The sequence below is a fragment of the Penicillium angulare genome, assembly GCF_028827245.1.
Source record: "Penicillium angulare strain IBT 27051 chromosome Unknown utg000007l_segment0_segment0, whole genome shotgun sequence".
Taxonomy (NCBI): Eukaryota; Fungi; Ascomycota; class Eurotiomycetes; order Eurotiales; family Aspergillaceae; genus Penicillium; species Penicillium angulare.
Genome location: NW_026623166.1, coordinates 1,212,871 through 1,235,738, shown reverse-complemented (window position 1 = coordinate 1,235,738; position 22,868 = coordinate 1,212,871). Strand labels below are relative to the sequence as shown.

Below are 22,868 nucleotides of genomic sequence, written 5' to 3'. Positions count from 1 at the left end.
TCATTATACCCAGCTATCACAAGCTAAGCCGAAACAATTAACAATGTGATCCCGAGGGCGCTTCGCATAGTTCACAACTTATTCGAGTTTTGATTGGCTTATCGGCGTTAGCCCCCAATCCGACCCACTTTTATCGGCGTTAATTCGACTTGGACGAAAACGGACATGAAGCGCCAATATTATTGGGAGAAGTTGATATGCATTACATCACATGTATTGTGACTATCGTGGGGACAATGATCAACTTCGGAGAAGATAATGCTCGTGGACATACTAACTCCGATGACTTTGGGTTATTTAAACGTGACCAAATTAGTCGCTTCAATGAACATCTTGATCTCTCTCAATCAAGTTTATGATCATTCTTAGTTCGAATTGAATACAAAATGCCTTCGCACGGTCAATACACCACCGAAAAAGTCGAATACCCTTCTCATGGGGAGACTATCAGCGGGATCCTCTTTCACCCTACAGATATCAAGAACCCGCCCGGCGTCGTTATCACGGGTCCATATTCTTTCGTGAAAGAGCAAGCGCCGTTTCAATACGGAACTCGTCTCGCAGATGAAGGATATGCGGCTTTGATCTTCGACCCGCGCACTGTTGGTGACAGCACAGGCCAACCTCGACGACAGGAAAACCCAAAAATGAAAAACGAAGACATGGTTGCGGGTCTTGACTACCTATCAACCCGCGGCGATGTCGATGCATCTCAGCTCTTCCTAGTCGGGATTTGTCAGGGTGGCCCCGAATCCTTGGATGTTGCATCCTATGATGACCGGGTTGCGGGCGTGGCCTCAGTCTCTGGATATTTTCGCGACCACGAAACCGACATCTACATGATCTGCGCTGGGTGTGTTGCCTGGACACCTGGCGCAGATATCTCGGCGATGAAAATGCCCACACCTGAGCAGGGAGAAGCCTTGTATAAAGCACGAATCGAGCGAGCTAAACAAGCTCGTGAATTATATGAGAAGACCGGCGAAGTAGTGTACCAGCCTTTGGTTGATCCGAAGCCCGCCGATCCCGAGACTGGGTCGCTGGCCGGTCTTCCAGGCCCAGTTGTGTGGTCCTGGTATGGTCCATGGACATTGAAGGAATTTGAAAACCGATACGCGGTGATGAGTGACCTTGACCACTTTGACTATACTACCGTTCCTGGCGTGGCGAAGTTGAACAAGCCCGCGCTGCTGATCCATGGCGACAACTGTATGAATGCAGCGGCTGCGAAGCGCCACTACGAGTCCATTCCTACAAGCCAGAAAAAGTTGATCTGGAACAACGAGGTTTCCCATTTTCAGCACTATGACCAGCCGGATTGCGTCGATCGTAACGTGGGAGACATTGCAGCTTGGTTCGCCAGCAATAAATAGACTGGTTCTCACGAAAAATGCATATCAATGATTGAAATCGTTCATAAAACTCCAAAAACTAGAATCTGAAAATGCGCCTTCAAAATCCCAATTCTCTGTAATATTTGCAGTAAGCGGGTCCACAAGAATCCCGTCAGAAGTATCCACGAAAGGAATTTGTGTACTAGAAACGTGATCAAAGAAGAGATCATGGGTTGGACGTGGAGGTAGAATGACATCAAGAGCAAGTTCTGACTGTTCCCCATTAGAGGTAAGCATATCGCTGTTAGGCGTTGTCCACTTTGAGTTACTGGGAACGGCTGTCGCGTCCTCGATGCTTCCGGGAATTCCGGGCTGATGTCTTAAGCGATGGTACAAACTGTAGACAACACCATGTGCTGATGATGCCATGGAGTTGAATTGACCAATTATGCCCAGCCTTCGCATCCCATTTTCAATGACATCAATACACTCTGCTCGTAGTTCGTAATGATTATTAGGGAAGACAAGACACAATGCTGCGATGAGCACAATTGCATCAAAAGAAGCGTAGACGGAATTAAACACCTTATGTTGGTGCGGCTCTGACTGCTCGAACAATCGTTCTTGCGCACGAAGAATTGATATCCCGGCTTTAAGAGCTTCCGTGCGACTGTTGGCAACGAAGAAGATAAAGGGTCGATGAAGGGTGAGAAGAACAAGGTGTATAAGTGATGATAGTCCTTCTCGGGCAGCAGGAAGCCATTGACACCCGTGCAGTCGATCAAATTTCGTGTCTGGGTTTTCCAGACGGCACCAAGATGGTAGGGATTCTAAATTTTTCTTGATCGCGCTGTGGATGTGTTCGACTACGGAGTAGTCTTGGGTGTGAGCTCCGTTGTTTTCTATTTGGTGAATATCCTTGAAATATCGATAAGCCACATTATAACCGGCAAGAATAATATCAAATGGTCGAGGGGGGTCGATTTCGGTCTGCCAATGAGAGAATATTTCTTGTCGGCTTCCCTTGTCTTGGATAGTGCTAGCGAATTGATCTATTTGAAGATCGGTGGCAATCGGTCGGCCCAGGACGACAGCCATGTGGACGTCCCAGATATGCAAGATCGTCCATACTTTGTGCCCAACGAAACTGCTTCTTTGTTTCTCACTCTTCGTTTCTCCTGCAGAATGATGGGATACAATTCTTCCCTTGTGTAGGCCAATTTCCTGTGCGTCACGGATAGCTGCTCCAAGTGCATGCCAGGCTTCAACAACCGTGCCACTGCTTTTCAAAAATGACGCGCGTAGCAAACCTGCTTGCACTATGTCTATTGTAATATTCGTTTTTCCCAAGAGAATAAGTAGGTCAGCGCCAATATCACTGTATTCAGACCCAAGATCCTGGAAGGTCATGTCGGCCATCGTCATGAGCGAATTGATCTTCTCATCAGCGGGAGGGTGGAAAAGAAGCGCCTGTGCGAGCACTTGAAACAGCAGCGCTGGAAACACAAGGGTTCCTAATTGCAAAATTCCAAATCCCTCTTGAAGGTCAGAGTATGAAAGCTTTCCCCATGCGGATAGTTGCTCCCTAAAGTGTTCCTCATCAAGCAGATCGTACTGCCAATTGATGTTGGAAAAGAACGTATGTACCAATGTATCGATGCAGACCCACGAAGGTAGCCGACGGACAAACTCCTTATATTTACGATTTGCATCGCCTTGAAATATAGGCCGGGTTTCAGTGGGGGAGCCGACAAAAGTAGATTCCTGGCTACTATACAAATCTGTAGTCCGCAATAAACTCCCGGAGTTGTGAATGTCATGGTTAGAATATCCAAAATCTCGGATTTTGTTCTGAAGTTCGCTAGTCAACTCAGGGCCCGATTGAGAAGGTGGACCCATAGACACGATATTGGTGCTGTGATTGATTGTCGAAGGCGAAAGTCCACTTTCACCTGAACTGCTTCGTGGGGCTTGGTACCCCTTTGATTCAGCGTCATAATAACAAAGATCCTGCAGTCACCAATCAGAACCACCTATACTAAAGTTGCCTTCAAAAGTATAAATACCTGGGTTCCTCGCTTGACACAATTACAGCATGGGTATTGACGGTCACACTATTGAATCTTTAGTAGGCCTCTCTTCAGCTGTATCTCAATGTGGAGTCCCTACTTTTTGCTTGCGCCGATGACATTCTGTACAAGAAATAACAATTCTCTTTCTTTTTTGAGGTTTCATGGCACCGGGGAGGGTATATGTAGAGGCTAGGCTCCGCCCAATATACGCGCTGTGGGAAAACCATCCGGGTCTGGTCCAGTGTAGTCACGTGACGGAATCACCTACCTCCCTAGATCGTTCATTTAGAATGAAATTGCGGAGAGAAAAGAGATCTGGTAAAGAGATATAATTGCGACGGGAAGCAATGTCCGGTTCTGCAATTTTTCCCTGTCATATAGTAAAAAAATGCTTCAATGCTTCAACATTTGAATTATCATGAAGCGGACACGATAACCATGTTATATTTCTGTAAAATACAAAAGTTACAGGGTTCAGGCGCCTGTAGTCTGGAAATTATGTGTAAACGGATGCGCCGGTATGTTTCTTTGTTTCTGTTTTTCCCCTTTGGAAATCTTTTCTATGGACAGTAGTAACCTTGGAAGTTTTATAGGGAAAAAAAGCTTTAACAAAGATATATCTCCTCCATTATGACATATTTCTAATATTATTATATAGATTTCCATTCAAAACATTATTCGCGTATTAAAGATGTCCTATCAAATGGCATCGTCATCATGTATGTGGGCCCGCCCACATACTTTAAGTAGAGTCAGATTTCTCGCGACGGTGGATTTTGTTGAATCTAGTAGACTCATTAGCGTGTATCACAAAAAATAATGACAGAAACTTGATCTTACTGTCTTGAGAACCATCCAGAGCGGCGAGAGGAGCCTCCTGAGCTGCGGCGCTGGGAGTTTTCCACTGTGTAGTATAACTACATGGAGGAAGACTCGGGACGGGTATGTTTGCACTGTTTGCACGTTTGTGCGGTTTGACCCACTCTCGGATGCAGGCCAATCATCTGATTGGCCTGGAGAGTGGCATCCGCCTACATGTATGTAGCATAGCTCTCTCTCTTCTTTTCCTTTCCTCAACGTTGTTATTCGTTGTTCTTCGCACTCTTCTCTATTCTAGTAGATCATAGGCACCTCATCACACACTGCTTGGAAGATGTTTTCAATCTCCGCTGCATCCATCTTGGGCTGTGGTGTGCCAGGGGCGCTAGAGCGGGCTGAAGATCTGCGCTGAGTGCCATAGGGGCCATCGCCGAGAGGAGGGCAAGCAACCATTTTGTATAAGGTGTGGATCTGGGTTTAAAATATTTGGTGGTTGAGTCGAGATGGTGATATACCAAGGTTGGTATGAGAGAAGTGGATTTTGGAAGACTGGAAGACTGGAAGAGTGAATTGAACTTGATACAGTCATTCTCGAAATCGGCTTGACCGATACACACTCAATCACTTTGTTCTGGCCCACTGCCAAGACCTTAGGATAGATCATTTATTGGGCTGGCCACTGTAAGTTGAGGGCCACTGTAAAATGGTAAAATGCTGCTTGTATGGTATGGTATAGTGCTAGTAATTTACGCAATGTCTAAGAGAATTGATTAGAACCCTATGGAAGTCGAAACTGGGGTCCCCGCGAAACTAGTCCGTAGACCGGTTTGTATACAACCAAATTCAACAGACTCACGCTACACGTTGGATGCGTTTCTCGAGATTTTGTCAATTTGGTAAATACTTTGATGTTCTGAAGTGCCAATGTAAGTACTGTAAGAAAAAGGAAAATCTCCCAATCATACCCAGTTGGTGGGTTGAACGAGTCACGAAAGAGAGAGATAAAAAACACATCCCAGCCACTTTCCTCCATGTCCTTTTTGATATAGGTCCTAATCCACCCAGACTGTCTGTGAGACTTCATCGTAAGAACGACATTGTCTTCCAGTCTATAACAGACACTGTTCAACCATAGAGCGAATGTATATCTTAAATAATTTATGGTATACAGTTAATCACCTGCTTAGTTACGTATCTTGTCCAGTGGAACGCCTGCGGTACTATGAGTAACAGATAGATATCTCAGGACAATAGTGGCTTACCGTTCACTTTTCGGTCATACTTTTCTGCTTCCAGTTGGTGTCAAGCTAGAGCTCCCTGTGCTCGCAGGTCTTGAGCTTGGCTTTCAGGTCCTTATTTTCTTGCTCAGCCTCCCTAAGCAGATCCCGAAATTCATCTATGTCCCTCTGCAAATGCTCGTCCCATTCTTTCTGGGCGTCCAACTCTCTTTCACACCTTTCTTTCTCGTCTTGACAATCTTGGCAAGGCTTGCGAATGGGCTTTAGATAGAGGGAGCCGCGAGAATGAGGTTTGAATGTCACCTCAGAGGTGTAGAGCATACATCGTTTTTGCGAGGCCTGCAACAAGGCGCTAGAGCAATCTGGATTTTCGATGCACTTTGTAGCGCATGCTTGGGGGGTCGCCGCCATCACTTCAGTAGATTCAGGATTGCCGGACACCTTTACGCGGCAAGTGTATTCCGCTTCGACACCGTTGTAAAAGGTTATTGTTCCAGTTTTTTGGCCTTGGTCGGCGGGGCAAAGAGAGCGGAGGTCGCCTGGCGGGAGTGATTTTGCCACGATACGGGCAGCCAAAAAGGCCAGTAGAGAAAGGATTTCAATTTTCATAATAACTTAACGATTTTGTTATGTAATAGAGTAGAAGTTTAAAACTTGGAGTTCCGGTATAGCTGCTTAAACAATGGGTTATGGCCTTTTTATATATCCTACCAGAGAAACAAGATGAGTACGACGAAAAAATATTTAACCCCGATTGAAGCTTAAAGCCAAGCGCGTTAGGTAAGGGGTCTAGGTTACAGACATTCTCGATATCGGCTTGACTGATTTACACTTAATCACTCTTTTTAACGTATCAGCAATTTAGATAAAATTCACGCATGCCAAAGATATACGATGACATCCTTATATCTTGTTACACAAAATTCAATAATATGCCCTGATCTACATTCCCTTCTGCAGTACGCCACGGCTAGTAGGCACAGAAGGGATATCCTTATAGAGTATATGCCGATTGGTGTAACGTATAGCTGCGGGGCTGTAAGGAGGTCCAAATCCTGGCATGTTGGTATGGAGCTTAACAGCAAGAGCGACCAACCTTCGTCGCTGCAACCTTGATGCGATATTAAATGTGGATTCGGCCCGAGTGACAGTGCTTTGACTCTGATTTAAATGAACTCAATATCACAAAATAGGTAGAACTTCGGAGATTTAAAAGACCGACGAGTCATAACAGAGCTGTAAAGGAAATTTTCAGACTGAGTTTTCTCCATGGCCCACTGAAAAGGATTAGTATCGACCAGGCAAGGGGAGGGAATAACAGATCACGAAGCAACGATCTTCGGTCAGGTACACCAAAAGTATACGTACATCAAGATTATTACAATTTACCTATCCCACATATATGCATGATTCACAATAATGCTAGGGGATCTACAGGATGCGCCATTTATTTGGAACGGCACATCGCGCAGATGAACTCATTGAGGTGAATATCTGAAAGGGGGATGTCGTGGATGGCTCGAAGCCAAAATTCAAGAACAGTTCCCCTTCATCGAGACATTCTCCAGCGTTTCTGTTTCTCTTGTGTAGAGTACTGTACATATGCATACTAGGTATGCAGAGTGATAGAATAGTACATACCAACGGTTACACAACCTAAGGATAATGTAGGGGCTGACCGAACCTCGCTGTAAAGTACGATAGTAGGCTTAGATACGCTTTAATATAGAATTTCGCTTCATCTATAGGTCTAAAATAGGGATATAAAGACCGCTTAATTCCTGCTTCTTGCTCAGCAGCTCTTATCAAGTTGTACCACATAGTTTCCCAAATATCTCCTCCTATCAATCTATCATGAGGATTGAATCTATTCCCGTTCTGGCTCTTCTTGCTACAGCAGTAGCTTGGGGAGAAACCAACCCCCAACTGGCCGAAAAACGGGCTCTGTGTTCAACAGAGTCTGGGTTAAAAACCTTCGATAACGGAATCATTGCGGATTATACATGCAATGTGAAGGTTTCTAGTAAGGTTAAGCCTACTTCTGAGCCTGCGAACTCAGCTGGAGAATGCGCAGCATTGTGCGGCTCTGGTTGTTCCAGTGCCGTCTGGCAGTATTCAATCCTGAGATGCGTGCTTTATAGCTCTGATGTCACACTGAAGTCAAATCCCCGTGGCTCTATTTACCTGAAGCCGACTGGTATATCCGAGAACGAGGGGGGCGAGGAGACCGAGGAGACTGAGGAGACCGAGGAGACTGAGGAGACCGAGGAGACTGAGGAGACTGAGGAGCCAGATTGCGAACACGAGAAAAGAGACTGTGAAGACGACCTTGAACACCAGAAAGATCAAACCGAAGTTTGTGAGCTGGGAAAGGAAGATTTACAGAGTCAAATCGATCACTACTCCCAACACTACGGCGAATTAGATGGCGATCTAGCAACCTGCAAGCAAGAGAAAGACGAGCTAGATGCCGAGAGCAAGACCTGCCAACGAGAGAAAGATGATCTTGACACCAAGAGCAAGATCTGCCAGCAGGAAAAAGATGACCTCGACACCAAGAAAAAGACCTGCCAGCTCGAGAAAGATGATCTTGACACCAAGAGCAAAACCTGCCAGCAGGAAAAAGATGACCTCGACACCAAGAAAAAGACCTGCCAGCTCGAGAAAGATGACCTCGACCGCAAGGGCAAGACATGCCAACGAGAGAACGACGAGTTGGATACTAAGAGCAAGACTTGCCAACGGGAGAACCAGGATTGTCAAAACAAGTCACAAGCACTTCAAGCTTCCAACTCTCAGTTGTCTCAAAGCCTCAAAACTTGCCAGAATGATCTCAAATCCCGACCAGCACCGCCACCAAAACCGTTGCCGGTCCCTCTTACCTGTAAGTCTGCTTTCCCGTCCTATCTGACAATGATACGTTTCAAGATATTTATCCAGACCTTACCATGAATGACACGATGGCAATGTGCTAACATGCATAGGCCCGGGTGCCAGTTATCGTTCGCAACGGGTTGTTGCGGGCAGAACGTTCAAGCTCTACTGCGGATATGGTAAGTCTATGAACCTTCAGTTCTAGCGTTTTTGCCCTGGTCTTTGCTAATCGAATTAATGTAGTGAATTCAGACTCCCGCACGACGGGTACAACGGCTCACAGCTACGAGGCCTGTCTCAGTATTTGCGCTAACAATAGGGCCTGCATGATCGCGGACTATAACTTCAATAATAGGGTGTGCACCCAAAAGCACTTCCCACGTGGTGAGGGGAGGCTCAAATTGGACTCGGCCTGGGCTTCGGCTATGGCTGCCTAGAGCTTCCTCTCTGTCATGGCCGTTCGAGTAATTAGAGCTTTAGTGTTCAACACAACAAACATCATGTTACTCTCTCTGACATGAAACGGAACAGCAAGACAGCCACTATGGCCTACTCAACTCATGTGTTTTGCACTCTCGCTCACTTAGAAAGAAGGTACAGGCAGTTTTTGAACAAACTCCAATGCTTCACAAGCGCAATTTCCGGCCTTATCTACAACTCAATTATCTCTCGGACTTATATGTATTTACCTCAACATCAAATGTCAAAGAAGACTTCTGATCAGTTCTGAATTACACTTGATCCGCTGCTCATCGGGAAAGCAAACTTAAAATTTCAAAAGTGTGGGCGTAATAAGTCTACATAATCCTCGTGCCCTCTGAAGCGCGCAAATTTAATATGGCCTGCAGCGTCAACACTACGCGGTCTTCTGTTTGCATCTACATGTTGTAAAGTATATATGGCCCTATCCCTCATGTCTTCGTATACTCTAGGTGTAAAATAGTAAATATACTCAAAATCGTTACTGTAATGAATAGGGTATAAAATTCCCATGGAAGTTTCATACTCCCATTGAATAATTTAAGGCTGTTATAATTTTCATTAATTATGCTATATTTGAACGTGATCTGGTAGATCAAATGGCCCCGAGATATGGATACTTTCGGAAAACGAGCTCTTTGAGCTTTGGCTCCAAAAAGAGTCTCTAGTAAAACCAGGGGCTAAAACCAGGTCTTGTTCTGTATCCTTTGCCACTGTTCTGTTATTCAGGGTGACTTTCCACTCAATCAAATAGTGTATATAGGTCGGTGGGTCTTCATATATCCGAGCTTCTTCCCATTCACCGAACTGGAGTAGCAGAAAGATATTCTTAGGCAAAGTAGTCTATCGCGGAGGGATATAATCAATGGATAGTACAGGATCAATGTTAGAGAAGCTTAAATCGGATAGAGAGGCTGGTGAACGACGGAAATAATTGGGCGTTGGTGTATATTAAGATGCATTGTCTCACAGATCAACAGTTTAATTTTATTGAAAGCCATGTTCATTATAGCTAAAAGATTGATCCAGCCTTATATTTCGGGGTTTACTGTAACAATAGACTTATTATTAGTGATTCATTGAGACCTACGTCATTGGCTGCCGAAAAACTACTATTTGCCCGTAAAAAACAGAACCCTGCCCAAGTAGGAGTTTACTATGTTATCGCCCAAGGATATATTCACTAAGGCGTGTAAACACCTCTAACGAGGTAGCAGCTGGCAACGAGAATATGAATAGTTTGAGAAGGATACTTATCTTGTCAACGAATTGTTTTATGGATATTCCTAGGGTCGAATTCTATTGAGTTCCTTTACACATTGCGTAAATTTACTAGCACTATACAATACCATACAAGCAGCATTTTACGAAGGTCCTCAGTTTACAGTGGCAGGTCTCGAACAACCATCTAACAAATTTGAACAAATCATCGATCTCCGCGGGAGGGGGCTTCTTATTTTTTTTATAGCTACGATCGCGCACAATTGTGCTATGCCTGGTACGATTGGCTGTGATATGAGACCTCCACTCGAAACAAGTTGGGTCCGAAGTCCTCGTATGCAAGATTTGCCAGAATGTGTAGACTAGCATAGACCAATTTTCATCGGATTGCTAAAGGAGGTATGTAAGACGTCTAAAAATTCAGCCCCACTCATTATTCCAGCTGAGTTCGTGAATGCCATATTGGATATTCGCAGAAAATTTATTCCAGTTATAATGCCTAAGAATTCTACATTGTATCATTGGTTGTAAAATAATATGTGTTAAGAAGTGCCGGGGGAAAGACTTTATTCTCTGGCTTTGTAAACTTCACATGAATACTAGCTTAGTCGCATGACGTGAATTGTGTTTTAGTATTCCAGACACATTCGCCATTTACCGTATAGCACTTTTAAGAAGTCAATATCGATACATACACGTAAGTAGATTAAAACATACCTGGGTATCACAGTGTCCCTTCCAACTCCACGTATTGTCGTAAAACCCTTGGCATATCTGGGTACTTGGCCGGCAATGCTGTTTTTATATGAAGAATTAGTGATGTTGACCTGTCTGGTGAAAATAGAAATTTTCGTATATAGAAACAATCCACTCTTACCCCATACCACCACTCATCTGTCACATCTCGAGTTGGTGAGCTATCATTCAGGATTAAGATATCTGCAGATTCTCCACCGGTCGGATGATAGCCATCGTTATTGCGAGTACTCAAAGGCCCCGCAGTTACAGTTGCCAGAGAGAATAGAATAATTAGAAGACTAGGCGAGAACAGCATATTGACAGCAGGAATGAATAGAAATTTAGGTCGGAAAAGCCGAGTATGAAACTTTGCTGCTGTCTATGAATACTCGATCAACTATGTGATGTTCCGAGTGGCATCGCCAAGTTCTTATTATATTGGCTTCAAAGCCACCTTAGTAGTATCCCGAGAGTTCGGCCCTTTTACAGTAACTAGTGAGTTGCTTCTGCGGGACTTATTGCTCGTAGTTGAGTAATGAATGCAACCTCACGCTCAGATATGTCGTATCTTCTTGTATTGGGTCCTAAAGTACAAGCTAGCCCTGGAGAAAATCTCCATGATTTGTGATACTATATAAATTTTATCCCGGTACAACTTCTTATGTATCTACCTATACATTGCTAGTGGATTATCTTCTTATTGAATAACCGAAATACTCAATGATCCATTGTCTTTGCTCGAAATCTCAAGGATGATGTAGGAAGGAACTGATCTTACATGCACTATGAAATATTTAATATTTAGCAGTGTACATAAATATCCCCAGATAAATTCTATTCCAGACTCATATATTACCCGAGTTGCAAATTTCAAAGCCAATTACGGGTCCATGAACGAAGCTGGCCCTGAAATTTGTCTTTGAGACTATCGGAGATGGATGGTTGGTAATATTGACGCATTAGAATGAAGGGTTTCTGCTTGATTGTGGCCAAAGGTTTTCACGCACTATATAAGCAGCTTCATTTCCACAAAAGAAACAAATTCGATTTATCATTCACCCAAACTGTTCAGCACTTCTTTTGGCAGCTGTTCTCACGACGGCAATTTATCATAGTATCTTGGCAAGTCTGGGGCATACTCTCGTGCTACCTATCACTCACGGGTGATTTTGCCCATCGCGAATTGCTTAAGATCCATATGGAACAGAGTTTCTCATGAATGATAAAACAAGACCGAGTCTCGGAAGCCTGGACGTCAAATAATATAAAAGTCGAGTCTTTCTCATGGACACCAGATGATATATAAAATCAATTCTTCCTCGTGACCTCTTCAGGTTTGAGATGTTGACCACAACAATGCGCCTTGGTGTAATTGTCTTCATATAAATGGGCCCTGCCTGGGCTCAAATAGAGCCTTGCTATAATCAGTAATGTTCCGCCTCGTTGAAGATTTGTTATACTAATGGAAATCTAACATGAATTAAAAAAAAAACCGCGCTGATCCTGATGATCAAATTGGGAACTACTGCCAATGTAATGATGGTACGCTTTTGTTTCTTACTGCTTGGCTTGAAAAAAAAGCTCTTGATTAACTGCACCCAGTCAATTGCTACAACCATAATCGTTGGGACGGCACATGCAACCCACCTCTTAGACTAATGATTGGGGGCTGCCCATGTGCACCCTAAATCTATAAGTCCGCTGAAGCGGCATTGTGTGGGTATAGCTACATATCCGTTACGATTTTTTCTAGCTCTTTCTGATTTTGCATGTATTTCAGTTCAAATGTGTGAGGTCCGTGATATGGAGAGATCGATAACGCAAGGAGATCCCTCAAGATATGTATCTAGGTAGGGGTTATACTAGGTAGTAATAATGTGCAATCGTTCATTTGTATATATTAGGCAGCCTGGACAGCCGTGCTGTCCAGGGGTAGAATCTCAAAAATATAAAAGAAAGGTAGACCATCAGCCGGCCATTGTGAAGGTTGTACTACTATACATAGTATACCTATAGGTACACCGTACAGATAACACAACACTAGGGCGGATATACCCGAATTTGTGCTCTCGCCACATTAAATCGGTTTTAGGCTATCTCCAGGGCTACTTAGGCTGCTAATTTACTCTATGCATTGGGATCAATTCATAGCTTCTGTAAGATAAAAGTCCTTTGGGGATCAATATTGAAAACATGCAAAATCAGAGCTCTACGGTTTCAATAACCTAGATACATTATGGTTTAGGAAATCAAACCTGGCACGCCACCTGAGATGCGGATGTCGCTAGATTGGGGTTGTGACTGAGATACCCATGTACTGGCAGATGGAAGCGACGCACTTTTTGAATTCCATCATCATCATTATTATTACCACCACTCACTGTCACCAGGATCTTCTTTTCTTGAACCGGATCTTCGATAGATCGACGTCGTTTCCACGCCTTGCGAAATTGATTTCGTTCGTCTTCTTGTTGTCTCATACGCATAAGCATAAACCCTTCATGAGCTTCTTTTTCCTCGTTCAGTTCTTCGATCTTGTCACCGGAAAAAAGTATTAGAATGTGTAATCTCAATAAAAAAGAAGGAGAAAAGAAGAGAAAGAGAAAGAGAGAGAGAGAGAGAGGAGAGAGAGGAGAGAGAGAGAGAGAGAGAGAGAGAGAGAGAGAGAGAGAGAGAGAGAGAGAGAGAGAGAGAGAGAGAGAGAGAGAGAGAGACAGAGAGAGAGAGAGAGAGAGAGAGAGAGAGAGAGAGAAGACGACACTGTTCCCACAAGATTTAAATCATTCTATAAAGCTAAAAACACGAAAAGAAAGAAAAGCACATACATAGGATAACCACAACTCTTGCTCCGAGCTCCAAGCCTTCTGACACCGCGCCAACTGTTTCCTTGCCATAACAAGCTCTTTCTCCTGCTCATTTGTCCAGCGACATCGGCTGCTTACGATGCTCGCCCAACTGACCTCGCGACAAAACCGAGTACTTTGGCTCCGGGACCGGGACAAAGACAAAACTCGCTGCTTCATGCGGGGACCCGGAGGATCGAATTCGGAAACAGGTTCCGGGGACGTCTCGGAGTATTCGCTGGGCGAGTATTCGGATTTGACGGGGAAGGAGGATATTGTTTTTTGCTTCACCGCTATATGCACGGTGTCCGAGTGCAGGGGTGAACGGGGTACTTCGGTAAATGGGACACTGAACTTCTCAGGATCATGGTAGAGATGTGAGTCGTGATCTGATGTATCGAAATATAGACCGTCGTCCTTTTCTTTTCCTTTGCTGGATGATGCTGATGGTCTACGCTTCCAGGAAAGGGGAAACGGAAGCGCACGTTGGACAAGTGTAAAGACCGACATGATATGGGGCAGGTGAGATTATTGATGCATGTATATTGGATCTTCAAATGGTAATGAATAGTCTAGCCTGACAAAAGAAAAGAAAAAGGCAAGAAAATTATTAACATTCAGTCCTGAAACTGTCGTTGTTATTGTCCCGTAAGTAGATGGGAGGGGAATTATCTTTGAATAACGTCCTGCGTCTCTTCTTATATTAACACAGGTCTTAGCTGATCTTTTATTTCCCCTCAATAACAATGCGTATTCAGAGTTGTACCTTGGTTTCTACATGGACTGGAAGTCCACAAACGAAAACGAACGTGCAGCACGTCCTCGCACGGAAGTGGAGACGATGGAGATACGAGCCCAATAGATGCAGCTACGGCATCTGCTATGCCACGCGGACCCATACAGGAGCCTGCACACGGCCCCGGGTTTTCCCCGTGATGGGCCTAGCCCAGTTCATGCCTGCAATATTGGTCGAGACCTCAACTCTGATACTGTGCAGGTGTAGCCTTCTTGTACCTCGCAGACACGCAAGCAGTTGTACATTGTTCGAAGGGACGCTAATATTCAAGGGGTCGTCATGGTACAAACTGAAAGGTCCCCTCTATACTGCGTTTTCTACAGACTGGGGAGTGTTTCAGGCTGTGACGAATGACATGTCTTATCTTGCATGAGACGTACTTGGTTTGCTTGATCTATCATTCGGAGAAACAAGGAAGGTTGGGTTAGGTGTCTATTTTGGATTATTGATTGGGTGAGCTCGTCTGGTAAACATGCATCTCATCTAGGATCCGTAGTTAATAAATGAATAACCAAGCATTTTATTACAGGGGAGCCCAAAGTTCGCCTCCCCAGTACTATGCAGTTCGGGGTGGTTATTGATCAATCAGATGGATCACGAGTCGCTTTGTTCGTCTATTGGTCTCGCCACGTCCCCGGGGTCTAGATCATTTGATTCAGGCCCCATATGCGGTCTTTTGTTTAAGGAAGACATACGGAAGATACCGGTAGTGCCTATGTACAAGCACCCGAAGACCCTACGTCATAATGTCAACAATCGAGAAGTTTCACATTCGCTCAAGCTCAGTATTCAAGTTACTCCCATATAAACACCAGTCCAATAACCATGAGGGAATCATAACGGAGAATTTCACAGCCGCATTGAAAAGCAAGCCAACATCGCCAAGGGTTCAACAGTTGTACGCCAACAAAAGAGAAAAGTAAGGAAACAACGAAAGAAAAAGTAAAGAGAAAAGTAAAACAATAATAATAACAATGCACAGAGATCAATTAGTTGACATCATCCATGTTCATCGCCAAGTATCCACCGAAGTCCCTCGGACCGTCTTGGCTCTCCGCTCCTCTCGGATTTGTTCACCAATGATAACACTTATTAGTCTTCTATGCAGATCGGCTTCAGTCCAATCAATCTGGCCACTGCCGCCGTACTCAATGTCCGCATGAGAAAGTTCATGTACAAAACGATCAATAATAGCAAATTGAACTTCTGTAATAGGTACCCCATGATGACCATCTGAGGTCCATATCCAGTCACCGATAATCTCAGCACGACCGGGCGCATCGAAGTACGGGAGACGATCGGGATGTCTCTTTGCCATTCGGTAGATACGCCGAAGGACTGCATAGTGAGCATCGGAGAAATAGCCAAACACCGCAAGAGGTCTCGGTCTCCTTAGCTTATCATGGTTCTCATCGACGAAGTCCACAGGATCATGTGCCAAGTCATCGTTGGGCTCCTCTTGATCAGCGAATCGTTCTTGTTCCTCTTCAATAAAGGGCACATGGTCATCCTCATTAACTAGCGGGGAGCCTGCCGATTCGCCTCTTCGTTCCGAAGGCGGTCTTTCTGACGGGCTTGAAAGAACATCGATCCCAACAAGGCTTTCCCGGCTGTGGGGTGCCGATCCAGCGTTCAAATCTTCATCCTGGTCACTTTGATATTGCTCTTGTTCATCCTCGGAGTCATCATCAGAGCTGTCATAGTGAGACCTTTGGGGGGCTTTAAGCCACCTAGGTGTCAAGCTTGTGATTCGCTTGAACCAAGATGAAGGTTCGCCTTCCACAGTTGCTTGGCGGGAATGATCCGGAGTAGCCATAGACTTCTCATGAGGAGACTGGGTCGCCTGAATATCAGAGCCAGACAAACTACCATTGCGATGAATTCGATCGGACATAGGTGCCGATTCAGGAGATTGTTTCCCTGTGGGCGATTCATTCTCGGCGCTGAGAACGGGGTCCGGGCTCTGGGAAATAGGTTGTAGACGGACCCTTTTCTCTGACTTGCGTGAAGAAGCCGATTTCATCGCTGATTGAGGAAGAGGGGAATACGGGGCGCCAGGACGGCGTCTGAGGATACTCCTCGGCGTGCTTGTTCCATTATAGTAACGAGCGCGATTTGGCGTATCTTCTTCTGCTAAAATTGCAGAAAGGTCGACTTGTTGATCACGGAGTTTGCGAATATGTGTTTGATCCAGGTGTCGGGTATCATCATGTTCCATAGTCACGTAAGCCGGAGATGAGCTGAGGTTATTTTGATGTACAGAAGAACTAGCAATCCTCCTCCATGGACTCGGGTTTTCTTGAATCGAGGGTGATACACGTTCGTCCGAATGCTGTGACAGATAGCTATGATCTTCTCGTGCTTCTTGCTGCCATATATCGTCGAATCCTCCCTCGGCTTCTTCCTCGTCGTCCAATAGGGCTTGCTCCGCATCTCTTTTTTGGTGATGGGACTGATATGATGTGGTTTCGGGCTCAACCTCTGGATCAGATCTGGGGTCTTGCTCTTGTTGCCAAATATCAACAGATTCGTTATCCTCATCCAAAAGCTCTTCCTCCAATTTGTCGTCTTGTTCAAGAGAAGGAAATGGCTCTGACACAATTTTTGACATGTAACTCTGGGGGTGATCATCGAAATGTTCATCTTCAAAGGACTCTTCATCAACGAAACCTTCGTCTGATCGCGGTTCCTGAACAGCCGGCTCCGCATAAGGCTGGGAGAAATCCTCTGGTGCGTCATCGTCATAATTTTGACTCTGTGACACGTCCCTGTCGCTTTCAATGCTTATAACTCTTTCGGCGTTCCTAGGATCTGCTGCATGTCGACTGACAGTTTCTCGTTCAGACTGCCATTGAGTTTCTCTGGCTCGTCTTAAATCCGCGGGGCTATATCGCAAGGGACTTTTGGTTGAGAGTTGTGGTGATCCAAGTATAACAGGTTCATTATCTTGGTCCTCTCCCAACATTTCCATTTCATCCTGTTCCTCTTCTTGGATTTCATCCTGTTCCTCTTCTTGGATTTCATCCTCTTCAACATCTTCAGCCTGATCACCATACTCCTCAGCATCATCGGGGTCACTGCCGATTTCTTCGATAGCGTATAAATCGGATTGATAACCATGTGGCTTTTGAGGTGATGACATTTGAGGGATGACAGGGTAGGCTACTGTGTCAGGCGAATTTTGCGGTTTCGCGTTCAAATGATTCAATTGAGGGTATAAATTGTTTTTTGACGCGGGGGAGGGCTCTTGTGCCACCGGACTCGGCCGTGCTGAACTGTGAGAGTCGCTTCGAAGACCATTGATGCCAGGAAGCTTACGCTTCAATCGATCCCCAATGCGACCATCTTCTCTTTCTCGCAAGATCTTCGACGCATTGTCCGTAGCATTTCTGGTACCAGACCCCAACCCATATTGTTTTGCTGAGGGTAGCGTATCCAGGGAAACCATGGTAAAGCCCTCGCTTTCCATTATGGAATCGAATTCTTCATGGTAGTCGGTCGGATCAGCTCCGAAATCAGAGGTAGGTTGATGTGCCGCTTCTTGTTCTTCATGCAGTGGGCTCTCCCTAGTCCTGTCCTCATCGTCTAGCGAAGATGTTGGAGTAGGCGTCGGGTATGTGCGTGGTGACGAGGTATTTCTAGCGAGACGTGAAGATCTAGCGGACGAGGCCAATCTATCTCGGGTCGGTGATGGCATCTTAGAAGGAGTAGAGTGTATGTTCTGATCATTATCCTGGAAATGATGTTCCGCATCTCCGATGGTAGGAGTATCGTACGTAGCTCTTCCATAATCATGGCCATTGTATTCATCCCACCTCTCTCGCTGTACAGAAGGTGGCATAGGGAGGTTTGCAATGGGTAAATCATCGGCATTCAAAGAGTCACTGTCCAATCCATCATTCTCTGTTATATGTCGCGGTATCCATGATCTCGAATCAACAGCAACGTCCGCGGTCATATCCATCGGACTCGAATGCGCCACGGATTGAGCTTGTGGGGAGGGCGCATCGGAGGCAATGAGTAGCTCCTGTTGCTTCGGTTTCGGGGTACTCTTTCGCGGTCGGCCCGGTTTCCTTTTTTGTGCGCTGGCTTCATTCGGACCGGGTGTGTTCCCAGGGCTTGCTGGCCATGGGGATCCGTTCGGCGGGTGGGTATCTGATTTCCGCGGTCGGCCTTTCCTTCGCGCGGGTGTCTTCTCTATTAATGGGCTTCGTTCATCCTTCAATGGTATCATAGTCGTCACGGTCGAGGGCCGTCTTCGTTTGGGTGAAGGGCTGGCCTGGACTTGGTTCTCCTCGTCCTGCGTTGCTTCGAGAGTAACGCGTATACGCCACGGGCTCACATTTCCGTCCTGTTGAATCTTCTCCGGAGAAAGCGACCGTTGGCGACCATCCAGTTTCATTGTCGGCGAACCAGGGAGCATGACATCGTCGAAGCGGATCGAGTGGCCGCCTTTCGAAGGGCTGAGGCTCGCGCGCGGGCGCTTCGCGGGCGTTTGTGAACGTCTTGCGACGGCAGGAGACATCCAGCTCTGTCGGCCTGCAAAGGGTTTCGCCGGAGACGAGATCAAATATTCGGCATCGCCTGGAGGGCCAAGAACATCGGGGGAGGAGCTTAGGCTGCGAGACGTGCTTGACATGGCGGGAGGACTCAGTGCGATGGAATCTCGGCACGCGTGCCGCTAGGGGGCGTGGAGAGAGTCGCACCCCGTGGAATGCTGAATGGTGAAAGATTCAATGGTTTAAAAACACTCTGTACAATAGGAATAGACCAAAGATCATCGAGCTAATATTCGCGGGGCAAGGTATAAACAAACTCCCACAGCGGGCAAGGCACGAGTCGGTCACTGCGACCGTTAGCTTAGTAAGCTTAGGATGAAGTATAAACATCGCCGCTGCTTGTTTTTTTGTTGATATTGTGTTCTATTTCTTCTATCGCGTGCAAAACATTATAAGTGGATGCTTATGATTCAATCACCTGTTCGAATACTTCACCCCTGGTACTTCATGGGTCGCTGTCGTTGGATATGTCTGCGTCGACCTTCTCAACTGAGGGAACACGATCCAACTTGACTCCACAGAATTGAGCCACTTTATGTACACAATCACAAATCATCTGAATGTCTTCCTTGGAGATCCCAAGTCTCCTTAAGCCTCGTATATGCCAGTATGATTCTCTAGGAAGATTCTGTCCCATAACTGCTGGTAGAACAACCAATTCAGTGTCTATATCATCCAAGACTTGGCGATCTGATAGATGTAGCCCATAAGCAATCTCACCAATCCAAAATTGCCAATCCCGATGCCTTTGGAACAGATCAAATAAATCTTCCGCGTTATGAGCATAAATTTTGTTCAGCCATTGAATCCCACGCGTGCGATTGCCATCGTCGCGCTGCCATCCCTCGCGAGTGAAGGTCTGAGTTATACCATCTTCCTTAAGCTCGACCCGACTGATAGAAATAAGAGCTTCGGCGGGTTTTGGAAGACCAAGAAGCGCAATATTTTTGAACAATGTCTCTCGCATACGCTGTATGAGGGTCTGGCGCGCATTGACCGTCGAGTATGCAGGTGTGCTAGTCAGGTATACATAGAGCTGATCTGCCAAATGGGGATCGGGGGTCGTGGTCAAGGCGCTCAGAGCTGTGAGGTACCATTTATCGCTAGGGATCTGAGAGGCTTCGAATTGAGCCTCGATAGCCCGGAAAAGATCATCACATTTTGGAAGAGTGGATGGATCGATTTCACATTCGGTCATTCTTCATACTTGATGTGCGGGTTGTATTGTTTTTGTTATGCGACCAGCATAGCAATGATCACTTCAGTCAAGCGGGCAGGTATGCCGAAGAAAGGCCAAAGAAGCTAACGAAAAGAAAAGCATAGTATTGGCAAGTGCCGGGCATTTAATGGTTGGATTGCTTTTTAGTGACGCACGATTACGGTTATTCGACAACAATGTGGCAAGGTACGGATTTGATGTCCTTCTACACAATTTAACTGAGATACCTTGTGGCTATTTCCAGGGCGACCATTGAAGAGTCAATTAGATCTAGAATATGAGGGCCTGGGAAGTCAACGTCAAAATGGCGGGGCTTTCCATCTGTTATGATAGAAATTCCCGACTGTCTGTATGTTTGCGATAGAGTGAGGACTCTGAGGAGGCGGCTCGACAATGCATACTAGTATTTGCTGAGGCATACAAACCCCGCATAAGCGAGCTCAACTTCAACTTTTCATCTTCGTAACGACTCGGCTAATTCCAAAAGAAACATCCGTAAGCCACTGAATGTATAACTGCGGAACCGAATGACTCGTTTCTGGGGCAGAGTAGATGGCCGTGGTCATGGCCCCCAACTACCGGAAGACTTGAAATGGATATACTCCGGGACTAAGAACGGACGAAGATTAATTGACCAAAGTTTAGGGAAAGGAAATGAAGGAAATGAAGGAAATGCATGGAAATTACATCACGAATGCCATCATGTGCATGGATTTAAATCCCACTAAATTAACAAGCAACAAAGCCCCCTGGAGCAGTGAATTGACCATTTCCTCCAATCCGGGGGCACCAAACATGCTGAGTCAGAGATCAACATAGTTTATTTCCAGATTCTTTCATGTTTTGGGATCAAATGTGGATCAACAATCAACATTTCTCTTTCTCCCACCGGAGTTTTGCCTGTCGCTAACCTCGCATCTTAGAGCTTACTGTAGCCCAGGGACTTCTCCAGGATCCACCGACGTATCCCCGTTCCCGCTTTTGCTACTACGTGGGCTCGGATCTTCCCCCTCATCTCAAGCCACGCTCCCTGTCCCGTTGAATGTCACTGGTTGGTCGGGATCCCCTCACGCTGCCGTTTTCGGATAATAATTCGTGATCTATCGTCCCTTACCCCGGGTTTAGTGCTCCACCCCCTAGCGTCGGGCCATGCGCACTGTAGCTTAGCGCGTCGAATTGGGGGTTGTTTGCGATCGGGAACACAAAGCTCCCTGACTTAAAATGAGCAGCTTTCCCCTCGGCTGCTTCCGTTCTCTCCTGTGCCCTGCGCGGATCACTCTTCGACTTCTCCTCACTTACTCTTTCCTCTGCTTGGCCCTCATATTTACGTTGAGCCTCAGAATGCATTTCAAGTCTTACGTGTCCGCTGCCCTTGTAGGGCTCCCTGCCCTGGCGAATGCTGCCCCAGCGCCGTCCTCAACTTCGACGAGTGGGGTCGACGCTGCTCACTTCAAGGAGTACACCATTGAGGCAGAAAACATCACCGTCAAGGTCATTCCTTACGGCGCGCGTCTGACCTCTGTTTTGGTCCCAGACCGCAATGGCAACACCCAAGATGTCCTGGTTGGTTATGATAACCCTACCGAGTATCTGCATGACTCCGAGACCAACCACACCTACTTCGGTGCTGTTGTCGGTCGTTACGCCAACCGAATTAAGAATGGTACATTCTCCATTGATGGTAGCACCTACCACATCCCCGAGAATGAGCACGGCGGAAAGGATACCCTCCACGGTGGCTTCGTTGGTTACGACGAGCGCAATTGGACTGTCACCTCTTATGACAAGTCCTCTATCACTTTCACCCTTCTGGATGAGGCTTGGCAAGGCTTCCCTGGTGATGTGATCTCTCACGCTCAATTCAGTGTTTCCACCGAGAAATCACCCGAGAACCCTAAGGGTCTTCCCCAGCTGACAACCAAACTGATCTCCCTGTCTCTCACTGAGAAGACTCCTATCATGCTCGCCAACCACCTTTACTGGAACCTGAATGCCTTCAAGGATGAGACCATCCTGAACAACACCTACCTCCAGATGCCCCTTTCCAAGCGCTTCATTGTCGGTGACTCTCTTGAGGTTCCCACCGGTGAGATCCTGGACGTTGACACCGCCTACGATGGCGCATTGGACTTCACTGAGCCCAAGCTCGTCGGAAAGGATATCAACAAGACCGCAGAGCTGTGCGGTGCCGACTGCACCGGTTACGATACGTGCTGGCTCATTGACCGCCCTTCCACCTACGCTGCTGATAACTCAATGGTCCCCTCCGTCCGCCTTGCCTCCGATACCACCGGTATCAGCCTGGAGGTCGCTACCAACCAGGCTGCTCTGCAGATCTACTCCTGCAACGGCCAGAACGGTACCATTGCTACCAAGGAGTCCCAGGCCAAGCGTAACAAGGAGCAGGATGGCAACGCCGGCGCCGGCTTTGTCAACAAATATGGCTGCCTTGTCATTGAGACCGAGGACTGGATTGACGGCATCAATCAGCCTCAGTGGGGCCGTGACCAGTACCAGATCTTCAGCCCTGAGGATGGCCCTGCTATCAACTGGGCTACTTACCAGTTTGGTACTTACTAAAGCAAGGATTTCTTATACTACTAGAACCTTCACTGAGGCATTCAAATCTGCCCCGATACCATAATTATGCTTTAATTTATACCTGAGCTATCGTT

At 46.2% G+C, this 22,868-nt stretch overlaps 9 protein-coding genes across 9 annotated transcripts; 3 read left to right on the top strand and 6 right to left on the bottom strand.

Moving 5' to 3' along the window:
- Positions 1 to 386: 386 nt before the first annotated feature.
- N7478_009732 (alpha/beta hydrolase) lies at positions 387 to 1,373 on the top strand (the record flags this gene model as incomplete). Its single annotated transcript, XM_056925946.1, has 1 exon — positions 387 to 1,373. The coding sequence occupies one exon, from the start codon at positions 387 to 389 to the stop codon at positions 1,371 to 1,373; it is 987 nt and encodes a 328-aa protein (XP_056775316.1).
- Positions 1,374 to 1,397: 24 nt separating this feature from the next.
- On the bottom strand, positions 1,398 to 3,233 carry N7478_009731 (fungal specific transcription factor domain-containing protein; the record flags this gene model as incomplete). The annotated part of the gene is made up of 1 exon (XM_056925945.1): positions 1,398 to 3,233. One exon carries the CDS (start codon positions 3,231 to 3,233, stop codon positions 1,398 to 1,400), a length of 1,836 nt encoding a protein of 611 aa, XP_056775315.1.
- A 2,299-nt stretch (positions 3,234 to 5,532) lies between these two features.
- N7478_009730 (uncharacterized protein) lies at positions 5,533 to 6,072 on the bottom strand (the record flags this gene model as incomplete). Its single annotated transcript, XM_056925944.1, has 1 exon — positions 5,533 to 6,072. The coding sequence occupies one exon, from the start codon at positions 6,070 to 6,072 to the stop codon at positions 5,533 to 5,535; it is 540 nt and encodes a 179-aa protein (XP_056775314.1).
- Positions 6,073 to 7,317: 1,245 nt separating this feature from the next.
- N7478_009729 (uncharacterized protein) lies at positions 7,318 to 8,542 on the top strand (the record flags this gene model as incomplete). Its single annotated transcript, XM_056925943.1, has 2 exons — positions 7,318 to 8,347; positions 8,448 to 8,542. 2 exons carry the CDS (start codon positions 7,318 to 7,320, stop codon positions 8,540 to 8,542), a joined length of 1,125 nt encoding a protein of 374 aa, XP_056775313.1.
- A 2,309-nt stretch (positions 8,543 to 10,851) lies between these two features.
- Positions 10,852 to 11,092, bottom strand: N7478_009728 (uncharacterized protein; the record flags this gene model as incomplete). The annotated part of the gene is made up of 2 exons (XM_056925942.1): positions 10,852 to 10,869; positions 10,916 to 11,092. 2 exons carry the CDS (start codon positions 11,090 to 11,092, stop codon positions 10,852 to 10,854), a joined length of 195 nt encoding a protein of 64 aa, XP_056775312.1.
- A 1,933-nt stretch (positions 11,093 to 13,025) lies between these two features.
- Positions 13,026 to 14,129, bottom strand: N7478_009727 (uncharacterized protein; the record flags this gene model as incomplete). The annotated part of the gene is made up of 2 exons (XM_056925941.1): positions 13,026 to 13,310; positions 13,602 to 14,129. The coding sequence occupies 2 exons, from the start codon at positions 14,127 to 14,129 to the stop codon at positions 13,026 to 13,028; spliced, it is 813 nt and encodes a 270-aa protein (XP_056775311.1).
- Positions 14,130 to 15,424: 1,295 nt separating this feature from the next.
- N7478_009726 (putative AT DNA binding protein) lies at positions 15,425 to 19,054 on the bottom strand (the record flags this gene model as incomplete). The annotated part of the gene is made up of 1 exon (XM_056925940.1): positions 15,425 to 19,054. One exon carries the CDS (start codon positions 19,052 to 19,054, stop codon positions 15,425 to 15,427), a length of 3,630 nt encoding a protein of 1,209 aa, XP_056775310.1.
- Positions 19,055 to 19,419: 365 nt separating this feature from the next.
- Positions 19,420 to 20,172, bottom strand: N7478_009725 (uncharacterized protein; the record flags this gene model as incomplete). Its single annotated transcript, XM_056925939.1, has 1 exon — positions 19,420 to 20,172. One exon carries the CDS (start codon positions 20,170 to 20,172, stop codon positions 19,420 to 19,422), a length of 753 nt encoding a protein of 250 aa, XP_056775309.1.
- Positions 20,173 to 21,534: 1,362 nt separating this feature from the next.
- Positions 21,535 to 22,773, top strand: N7478_009724 (aldose epimerase family protein; the record flags this gene model as incomplete). Its single annotated transcript, XM_056925938.1, has 1 exon — positions 21,535 to 22,773. The coding sequence occupies one exon, from the start codon at positions 21,535 to 21,537 to the stop codon at positions 22,771 to 22,773; it is 1,239 nt and encodes a 412-aa protein (XP_056775308.1).
- Between the last annotated feature and the right edge of the window lie 95 nt (positions 22,774 to 22,868).